Source organism: Rhinopithecus bieti, unplaced genomic scaffold (assembly GCF_001698545.2).
Source record: "Rhinopithecus bieti isolate Rb0 unplaced genomic scaffold, ASM169854v2 scaffold_27006, whole genome shotgun sequence".
NCBI lineage: Eukaryota > Metazoa > Chordata > Mammalia > Primates > Cercopithecidae > Rhinopithecus > Rhinopithecus bieti.
In genome coordinates this window covers 1437013-1447110 of record NW_016813373.1, presented here as the reverse complement: position 1 = coordinate 1447110, position 10098 = coordinate 1437013, and the positions used below count along the sequence as shown (strand labels likewise).

The 10098-nt window shown below is 46.8% G+C and overlaps 1 protein-coding gene across 4 annotated transcripts in view; it reads left to right on the top strand.

The window, feature by feature from the left end:
* RGS8 (regulator of G protein signaling 8) overlaps positions 1–8811 on the top strand; it is a 39995-nt gene extending 31184 nt beyond the window's left edge. For 2 of the 4 annotated variants that reach the window (XM_017848128.1, XM_017848129.1), the window contains 2 exons: positions 2344–2510; positions 3741–8811. In XM_017848128.1, coding sequence (XP_017703617.1) covers positions 2344–2510; positions 3741–3923 — 350 coding nt within the window. In that variant the 3' untranslated portion in view covers positions 3924–8811. The remainder of the gene's footprint in view (positions 1–2343; positions 2511–3740) is intronic. The other 2 variants (XM_017848127.1, XM_017848130.1) reach the window with 1 other exon arrangement.
* The last annotated feature ends 1287 nt before the right edge of the window (positions 8812–10098 follow it).

Genomic DNA, 10098 nt, shown 5'->3' with positions numbered 1-10098 from the left:
GAGATCTGGCCACTGCACTCCAGCCTGGGCGACAGAGCAAGACTCCGCCTCAAAAAAATAAAAAAAATAAAAAAAAAAATAAAGATAGGGTATCACTCTGTCACCTGGGCTGGAGTGCAGTGGTGTGATCACAGCTCACTGAAGTCTCAACTTCTGGGGTTCAGGTGATCCTCCCATCTCAACTTCCCGAATAGCTGGGCACACGCCACCACACCTGGCCAATTTTGTATTTTGGAGAGATAGGGTTTTGCCATGTTGCCCAGGCTGGTCTCGAACTCCTGGGCTCAAGCAGTCTGTTTACCTCAGCCTCCCAAATGTTGAGACTATAGGTGTGGGCAACTGCGCCCGGCCATTCCTACTTTTCAAAATGAGTTTAAACTCAGGTTTCCAAACTTAAATCTCCTTGTGACTTAAAGCTTAGTGTTGGGAGCCACCCAAAACCTTTCTCTTAAGTTCCTGGCTCTTGCAAGTAAAGGTCTTGGCTTTTATGATACTGTTCTAGTATAAACATTAAAATATCTATTTTGAAAGACAAAGATATACAATGACTTTTTTATTCAGAGAAATGAAAACATTTCAAGAAAGTAAAAGTAAGCATTTGAATGTATCAACAGCCTGGCACCAGCAATCCATCGAATGACCCTGGCCAGTGTACGGTCCTGGTGGATAGTGGTGGACGTCAGATGCCCAGGTCATCCTGTCATCTAGAATTAAGAGTTGTTAACATTTTGTTCTTCTAGGGAATTTTAGAAAAGAAATAAAAGATTATTGCCAGCGTCTTTTATAACCAGTAGAACACTTCTTTATTCTATGTTGTATGTGCCCTTCCCCTGAGGACCGTTTATAGAAAACTATAGCTGTTATTTGATTAGAGGGGAGTGTGTTGAGGTTGAAATAACTTATAAAAAATATTTTAAGTAAAACATTAACTGGATGCATAAGCTATCAATAAATGTGATTTCCCTTTCTAACTGGACATGGTAAACCTGCTCATCTTGTGTTGGTTGGAAGCACTGCTTGACAATATGTATGATATTGATTAACAAAATGAAAAGGCATATTAATTTGTTAAATCACTTGGCAGGAAAATTATGATCAATCTTAACTAAAACATAATTTGATAGGCAATATCTTTTAAAATAAAGTATACATGGAAGAAAACATCAAAATATAGCACCTCAAATTTTTTTTTTTAAAAGGCTTGCAACCCCATCCAGGTAACAGAATGACACTGCTGACTGCATTTCAGTAGGTAGTTTACTTTCAGATTTTTTTGGTAGTAGCAAAGGATGAGACATTCACGTTCCCTCTGGCTCATCTTGTAACAAGTTTTGTGTTTCCTCAGGATGGTTGACTTGGATTAGGTTAGAGAACAAATAATTTGACCTGATTATTAAATAGCAACATAGCTCACCAATAGACCTAGGGAACAGATACCTGTGCCCCAAACATATTACTACACCTTCCTAAATATGGCTTTGTAATATCATTATGACTCTTTATTTTATTTTATTTTATTATTATTATTATTTTAATGAGATGTACTTTTGCTCTTGTCGCCCAGGCTGGAGTGTAGTAGTGTGATCTCGGCTCACTGCAACCTCTGACTCCTGGGTTCAAGCGATTCTCCCACCTCAGCCTCCCAAGTAGCTGGAATTACAAGCATGCACCACCACACCCAACTAATTTTTTGTATTTAGTAGAGATGAGGTTGTATCATGTTGGCCAGGCTGGTCTCGAACTCCTGACCTCAGATGGTCCACCTGCTTTTCCCTTCCCAGGTGCTGGGATTACAGGCGTGAGACACCACGCCCGGCCCCGTGACTTGAATAAGAAGCATGGCTTGTCTCTGAGGACACTTGTGTGTCTAGGATAATGAAGTCTTTTTTTTTTTTTTTTTTTTTTTTTTTTGAGATGGAGTCTCACTCTGTCGCCCAGGCTGGAGTGCAGTGGCGTGATCTCAGCTCACTGCAACCTCTGCCTCCCAGGTTTAAGTGATTCTCCTGCCTCTCTGCCAAGTAGCTGGAATTACAGAAATGTGCCACCATGCCCAGCTAATTTTTTTTTGTATTTTTAGTAGAGATGGGGTTTCGCCATGTTGGCCAGGCTGGTCTCGAACTCCTGACCTCAGGTGATCCACCTGCCTCGGCCTCCCAAAGTGCTGGGATTACAGACGTGAGCCACTGCACCCAGATGAGAATGGGGTCTTCAAGAGGGTGTGGAGGAGCAGTGAGCTTGGACAATTAGGGGCACCCTCACACTATTACTTCCTTTCTTTCTTCTACAGTTCTTAAACTTAAGCTGCTTCCTATCTCTCTTCTTTTCTTCCTCCCACATCCACAGATGGGGTGGCTGCATTCCGTGCCTTCTTGAAGACGGAGTTCAGTGAGGAGAACCTGGAGTTCTGGTTGGCCTGTGAGGAGTTCAAGAAGACCAGGTCAACAGCAAAACTGGTCTCTAAGGCCCATAGGATCTTTGAGGAGTTTGTGGATGTGCAGGCTCCACGGGAGGTGTGTTGGCAGCGGCGACCATCCTGTCTGTCCATGGCCTCTGGCCTGCATTTCTCTCCTCAGAGAGGATCTGAGCCAGGCTTGATGAGGACTTTCTTATACAAAACTGAACCTCATCGCTCTGGTGGCCCTTGATGGAAAAAAAAAAAAAAAACGATCATTTTTAAGAAACAGAAACCCAGGGCTTCCATCAGAGGAGCTCCATTAGGAGTGTTTTAGTTGTCTGTCAGTTAAGCATGTGCTAGCAGGAACTGTGTTGCTACAGAGATTTTGCAAGAATAAATGCTACCCAGTCTACGTTCATTTTCCTGGTGGAAGGCAGCATAGCTTAATGAAATGTGGATCTGCTTTGAAATCTTGTTTCAATTTTAGCTCCACCACTTACTAGCTATGAGATCTTGGTCAAGTTACTAAACATCTCTGGGTCTCAATTTCCCCAATGTAAAAGGGTACCTACCTTTCAGAGTATGAGAGATGAAGCACCTGTTCAGTATTTGCCACTGCTCATTAATGAGTAATTATAATTATTTATATTATTTAATTATAATGATTTATAGTAATAGGATGAATTTCTATTATATTGCTGTTCTGAGTTATAATACAGAATTTTACTTGGGAGGGGAGGGTTTACATGAAGAAAAATGTTTGCTACCAGTTTAGGTGCATTGCATTTTTAGATTCCTTCAATTATGCTTTGACTTGGGATGCAAGAAGTCTTTACCAGTTGTCTAGGATGCTACAGGCCCTTTATAATGCTGGTTGGAACAAAGATGTACATTCTAACCAGGGCCTCCCTCCACAAGGCATTTGTTTCCTTAGTAGACAAGAAAAGACAGGAGAAAAAACTTACTTCAGGGGAGTTGCATTAACAACTGGCTTGGATCTATCCCTTTGCCTGCCAGGGTGAAGGTCCCTGGATTAGGGATTCAAGTAATTTGGGATTTTGCCTTGGCTCTGTTGCTAACTTTCCATACTACTTTAAACAAGCTTTTTAGTTTCTTCTTTTCAGTATTGTTGTCTATAAATTGGGACTGAGAATATCTAGTCTTCAGACGCTGCAGGATTCTTGCTGTGATCAAAAGGGATGACCTCCATGGAAGCAATTTGAAAAGCCAAAATCGCCTTAAACATGTAGACGCTGTCATTAATAATTATTGCATAGTTAGGGCCAGCTGCCAGAAACCTTGGCCCTTGAGGGCCTGTGACCTTGCTCTCTGTTTGTATCTCTAGGTAAACATTGACTTCCAGACCCGAGAAGCCACGAGGAAGAACATTCAGGAGCCGTCCCTGACTTGCTTTGACCAAGCCCAAGGAAAAGTACACAGCCTCATGGAGAAAGACTCTTACCCCAGGTTCCTGAGGTCCAAAATGTACTTAGATCTGCTGTCCCAAAGCCAGAGGAGGCTCAGTTAGACCTCAGAAGCGGACTCCTGGAAATCACCGGCTTTCCCCTCCCCTTGCTGCAAAGATCATATTCTAATGTGAAATGTCATAGGTGTTCAAAAGCAGTGGCATTGGGGGTGGGAGGCTGGGGGTGAGGAGGGAATGAAGGGCCTTTCCAAAGTATGACCCAGCTGCTGGAGCTTGGACTCTATTCCATTTACCCATGTTTGTGTTTTGGTTAGTGGTAGCGCCTTGCCGCTGTCACCCTTTTCTGGGTCAGCAACTTGCCCTTCATAATGCCTTGGGTCACCTCTGCTGAGAGGGCAGATTTGCTGTGCTAGGCTAATCTGTAAATAATGCAAATGCAATTCCCACCACCTCCACACCCTCCTCAGTTAGGATTCCTGACTCCACTTGTTGTAAATCCCTGGAAGGAGTAGCTGAAAGACTTGGGCTCCACTCTGTGATTTGTGGTGGCCAGCTCTGCTCACTGGGACCTCACAGCTTAGGAGAGAGGTTTCTGTGGAATTCCAGGTTTCTAGTGCTGTCATTGACAGGTGACCTCTCGGAGAAGGAGTGAAATCCATGGAGTTGTTTGTTTCTTCCATTTCCATTGGACGAGTGTGAAAAACTGTGATTACTTTCCATCTTGGCCTAGGAAATTCACAAGACTACCCTACCCTTACATTTCCAGAAAGAGTCTTGGGACATGTCCTTCATGACTTCTGAAGTGGAACTGCCATTAAGAAAGATACAGCTTACAAATCTTCCTCAATTCTACGAAGAACTTTTCCAGAAGTCAGGAGACGAGGGAATGTAGCACCAGTAGATTTCTATTCAAAGGGGTACCATATAACCTGTCTGTTGCTCTGTGTCTTCTCTGCCCTCACCTCTCTGCAGCATCATACATCACTGATCTCTTAGGATGACAACTTGGCAAAGGGAGGTGAATTCCTGTAGCATGGAGTGCTCCCACGGTGCCTAGTACTTTCCCTGTATCTCCACCTCCCCCCTTCCATGCCGGTCATGTAATTATGATGGGGGAGAACGGGAATTTAGGCTGAAACTCTTTCCAGCATACTTCCTGGGAACATGCTTTCTTAGAAAGATCTCTCTCTTGGATACCATGAAGCAGCTTCTTTCTTGATCTTTGACCTTTTGGAATTGAGCATGAAATAGAAGGTGTGTCTAAGAAGATCACTGTGAACATCTGGACGCGGAGAACCTTCCTAAAATGCTTTCATGATACCCTAGAGCTGCTCTTGGAAGTGTGTCAGGCAACTCTTCCTTGGAGGATGAGTGAACAGCCTGGAACCTACTCTAGCTACCCAGGAAAAAGCTGACTTTGGCACAAGAGTAGTGCCAGCCAAGGAGATGAACCTTTAGCAGAGAGACCAGAAAGTGAAAGAAGGGCATGCAAGAGGTTGGTTTCCAGGTGGAGAGGATAACAGAGTGGAGTTACTGTTGGAATAATTCACGGTCAATGGATTTGGATTCACTGCAGATCTACAAAACTTTCAGCTTGACTAAGTGGAACAGCACATGATTAGGTATAAGCTCTGTGCAGGCGATTGCAAACTGGGCTGAACCATTCTCGTTTTAAGGGGTGAGGGGCCTTTTAAGGTTATGCTGGTGGTGTTCTAGTGCTTGTGTTCCTCTCCGTTAACTTTGAGAATCTCTTTCTTTTCTAGCTATAGCTAGACTAGGCCAAGAAGGCCCTTGAGTCCCACTAGTGCTAGGGCCCACTGCACTGCCACGGCACATTGTTATCTGTGAGTGAGGGTGGGCGTGACTGTGTGAACCTCAAGGGGAGAGAAGAACACACGTCTCCTAGCCCTCACACCGAAGAGACCTGTGGAATTTCGTGTTCGAGAACTCCAAAGCCTCAAATCGGTGATCCTAGTCAGATCAGGTAGTATCCTCTCAACCGTGGTTAAAAAAACAAATCATTCTTTCTTAGATAAAGCTGCCAGAATTAATTTAATGATTAAATTCTCTAACAGGGTATTTTAAACATTGTTTACATATGAAATGTGCATCTGCTGCCAACTCTACTGTCGAATATGAGGTGCATATAAATTGGAATTGCACAGAGTTATAGAAATGTGAAACATTCTAAAAGGGGCCTTTTTCACCACTTCCACTATCCCAAGGAGAAAAGCCTGAACAAGAGTGTCATGCTATGGCCTCATAGAGGGGCCTAGAGTTCTTGCCAACTATTGAGGAAACGAAGGCTGCAGATGGTGGTGTCATGGCGCCCTGGTGACTTCCTCCCACAATGGGGAGGTGTGAAAGACCCAACTTGGGGATCCTGAATTTTGCAGCTAAGCAAGAGTATGTGGGCGTGTGTCCGTGTGTAGAGGAACGTGATAGCTAAATTTATGGTACTCCTGTGGAGCGTCTCTGTGTGTTTGTGTGTGTGTGACAATTGTGAGCATTAGACTAGTACAAGGCAGACATGATCTTCCCGTGGGGTGGAGCTTTCCTCATACCCTGTATGCCCTGCTTCCCACAAGAGGCGCAGCACTCTCCATTCTGATGCCTAGTTTTAGGCACTCTGGTTGTGCCAACCCAGATTTTGGTCTGTGATAAAACAAAGAGAAATGTTTACAACATCTAGAGCAATATCCAAGCATACCTCATCCCTGAGCTTCCATGTTTCCCAGTCCTGCCCTCTCTCCCATTGCCTCTTCCACAAGCTCATGTCCTTGGGTATCACTTCCATTTATTGCCTGTCTTCCTTTGCTCCTCAAGCCGGGCCTGTGCTGTGGACTTGCTCTCTGGACTCAAGGCTTGCTGGGTCGTGGGCCTGTGCAGGCTCCAGGCAAGCCAGGGCAGGAGTCCAGGCAGAGCTGTGACTTCCAGAATTGCTCTCCATCCCTGAGTGACCTTGCCCCACTGGAGGGCTAACTTGTTTGGGGGCTGGCGTGAGATTCATCATTGCCCTTGGCAAACTAAATAGAATACTGTCAGTATCAACCATTCATGGCCTTGGGCACCTCTGGGGTGAGGAAGAATCCTCTGAGGCAGTCCTTCTCATTAAACTTGAGCATGCACAGGAATCACCTGGAAAGCCTGTGACAAGTGCTAATTCCCAGGTGCACACCCAGAGATGCTGATCTGATAGACCTGAGATGGGGCCCAGAAATCAATATATTTAATAAGTTCCTAGGTGGCTAGTGGCCTGTGGACTTGGAAAAAGGATGGTCTTAGACAGTGGCTCATGACCATGGCTGCTCCTTAGAATCACCTAGGGAGTTTTTAAAACCCAGATGTCCAGGTCCCACCCCAGAACAGCCAAATCAGAAGCTTTTGGTAGAGACCCAGGCATCAGTCATTTTTAAAGCTCCACAGGTGATTCCAGTGTGCAGCTGAACTTAGGAAGCATTGGTCTAAGGAGTGAGGAGGAACACAGTGTAGGGGAGGGGAAAGGGCGGGGGGAACACAGCTGTGTGGACCAAGGGGGCTGGCACATTTCCAGATGCAAACACGTAGATACTGAGGAACCTGGCCAGTCCTGGAACCTGACTCGGGATGCTGCCTCGATGCCCTTGGGGTCTGACTTGCTCTTTTGAGATAAAGGTAATTTGGCCCAAGCTGCATGCATTGCTGGGCAGCGGCCTTGCCGAAGGTGGTAGCTGAAGGGATCCTTGATCGAAAGACGCTCTGCCATGCTTTCCGAGTCCTGTCTCCTCCAAGTTTGTCTCCTAGGCTGTTTCCCCTGTCTGTTTTCCTGCACCCTTGTGTTTGGCCATTTTGCATTAGGGTGTGTCTCTGTACCCAAGGCCACACGACAAGGTAGTTGGAACCCCCACTCACGTGGTGAGTGAAGAGTGTCGTGGTAATAATAATAGTAGTAACACAACTTCCAAATTTCTCAGTGGAGAGTGTCACGTCCTGGGGATATCAAGATCTGTGAGGCCTTTCCAAGCCCTCACCATTCCCTCTTTGGTCCCAGGTTGGGTGGGCAGCTGGGAAGGTCCTAGTTGGTTTTAATCTCCGGTGCTCTCCCCAGAACTGCTGCTCTGAATAAACCAAAGCTGTGAAAGAGCGTTCTGCGCAGGCTGTGGGCCCAGCCTCTGGGTGCAGGCCCTGGGCACTTGAGCTGGGCAGCTCAGCTGGCTCTGCTGTGAGGGGAAGCTGTGAACTTAACGGTGCTGAGAGCTGGGGGAGGGTAGAATGGGGAAGACTGAAGAGGAAGGAGCGGGTGGGAGAGATCAGCCGCTAACATGGTGTCTGCTTCTCCGTGGACCAGAGGAGAAGGGATGAGTAGAAAATGCAGAGGCAGGATGGTCTCCCACCAACAAGAGTGTCCAGAGTTCTCCTGACCCTGTCTGTGCCCAGTTCCACGGAAGGCAGAGGCATCACGGTTTTCCATCCCAGGCCACCCTTCCAAGTGTCAGGCCTCTTTAAATCTGCATCCCTCTGGGTTAGAAGCAAAGTCTCCCTGGCACTGAGAGCCTGTTCTACCGTGCCACTCGGCATGAGATGGTGGAGGAAGAAGCCAAGAGCAGAGATGCCTTCCTGTTCCCGTGGCCTCTCAGAACTCCACAAGATGCTGTGGACCAAGACGGGAGATCTCAGGATGGGGCCACTGGCCTTCCTAGGTTGGGCTCTGGGTCCTTTTAATAAACTGTTCCTTTCCTGGTTCTTACGCCCTTTTGGTCCTTCCGCTCCCTTCCCTCTGCCAGGTATGGAAAAGGTGGCTGGGCTGGGTGTGCGCTCCAACCCCGGTAGCATTAGCTGAGTCACGCGGCGAGCACACAACAGATTTGTAGCAGCTCATCTGCCATATAAACCGCTTGGCTGATGGAGTCCTCATTGAGTTGTTTCATTACCATGTAAAGTGGAATCATGTCTTTCACCTTTACTATAAACAAGGCTGTGAGAACATAATAAACGGAACCTGAACAAGCTGCCCTCTGGTCTCTGCCCACATTTCTGCCCAGCTGACTCTTTATGAGGAAACTCTCCACATCACACATGGACTTGCTGGAGGGAGGGCACGTGGTCCTATCTGGCAGCAGCTGGCACAGGGCTGGCCATCAGGAGAAGCAGGGGTGTGGGTGGAAATGGATGGGCCTGGCTTGGGGATGAGCGTTGGGTGGAGAGTGACTTTGGGTTATGAAAGTTGCTTTGAAACTGTAAAGTGCTGTCCCAATTCGAGGTGGTGTTTTTATTACTACCACCTACTGCTTGAAAATGCAGAGAGGAAAAAAAGGGTGAGGATGGTTTGTATATTTGTTCAGCTGGAGCAATCTGGAAATGCAGTGGGTTGATCTTGCTTAGGGCTGTACCTCACTTTATACAATCAATGTGTCCCCAAAAGTGTGTAATAGTCATCAGATCTTTAAGTGCCTCTGGTGATCAGGTCCTGTGGAGGGGAGGAAGGAGAATAAGGCACTGTATCTGCTCACAAAAGCTCATTCTTCAAGTGGGGTGATAAGACAGAGATATGCAAAACCTTAACCATCCAAATAATTGAGAACGCTCTGGAAAAGGTCTGTCTTTAAAGGAAAGCTGATGCTTCTTCAAGATGAATCCTTTGGGTTAAAAGAAAAGTACTTTTGTAAAGCAAATGATCACCCTCAATTCCAATTGGGCAAGGAGTAGTGGCAGGTTGGGCTGCTGCAGACAGGAGTCCACCACTGGGGAGGGGGTGTGGCTGGTTTCTGTCTTTCTGGCTTTGCTCTTCTACTCCTTCTACCCCTATTCCCACCTGGGGCTCCTGACCCCTGGAGGAGAGAGTGGAAGGGGAAGGATAAGAGGCCAAGGATGAGGCGTGTGGGTGGGGGGTCAGGCCTGATGTAGATGCCATCTGAGATAGGCTGTGGGCTCTCCAGCCTTGGAGGACTCTATGGAGGGGAAAGGGGAGTCCTTCCTGGTTCATTGGAGACCCTGTGTCTTGGGAATCTGCTCCCTGCAAGTCTCCTGGTGAGGGTGAATGATTCCCTCTGGCAGGTGGACTGGTCCTTCCTGACAGTGCCCCAGCTTCTCTCTGCTGCTGTCCACTTGCCCACTTGGACAGGTCCTAGGTTGAACTCATGCTAGTCTCCTCTCCAGAGGCCCATAGCGGGCCCATTGGCACCACTTGGATCGTATTTTTTCCTAGAATTAGAAGAAAGCAGCTGCTCTTCTTGCTCTGCAGCCTGAGCCACCAGCCAGCCCGCTGCTCACATTTTTTATTTTCCAGGCTGGAATAGAT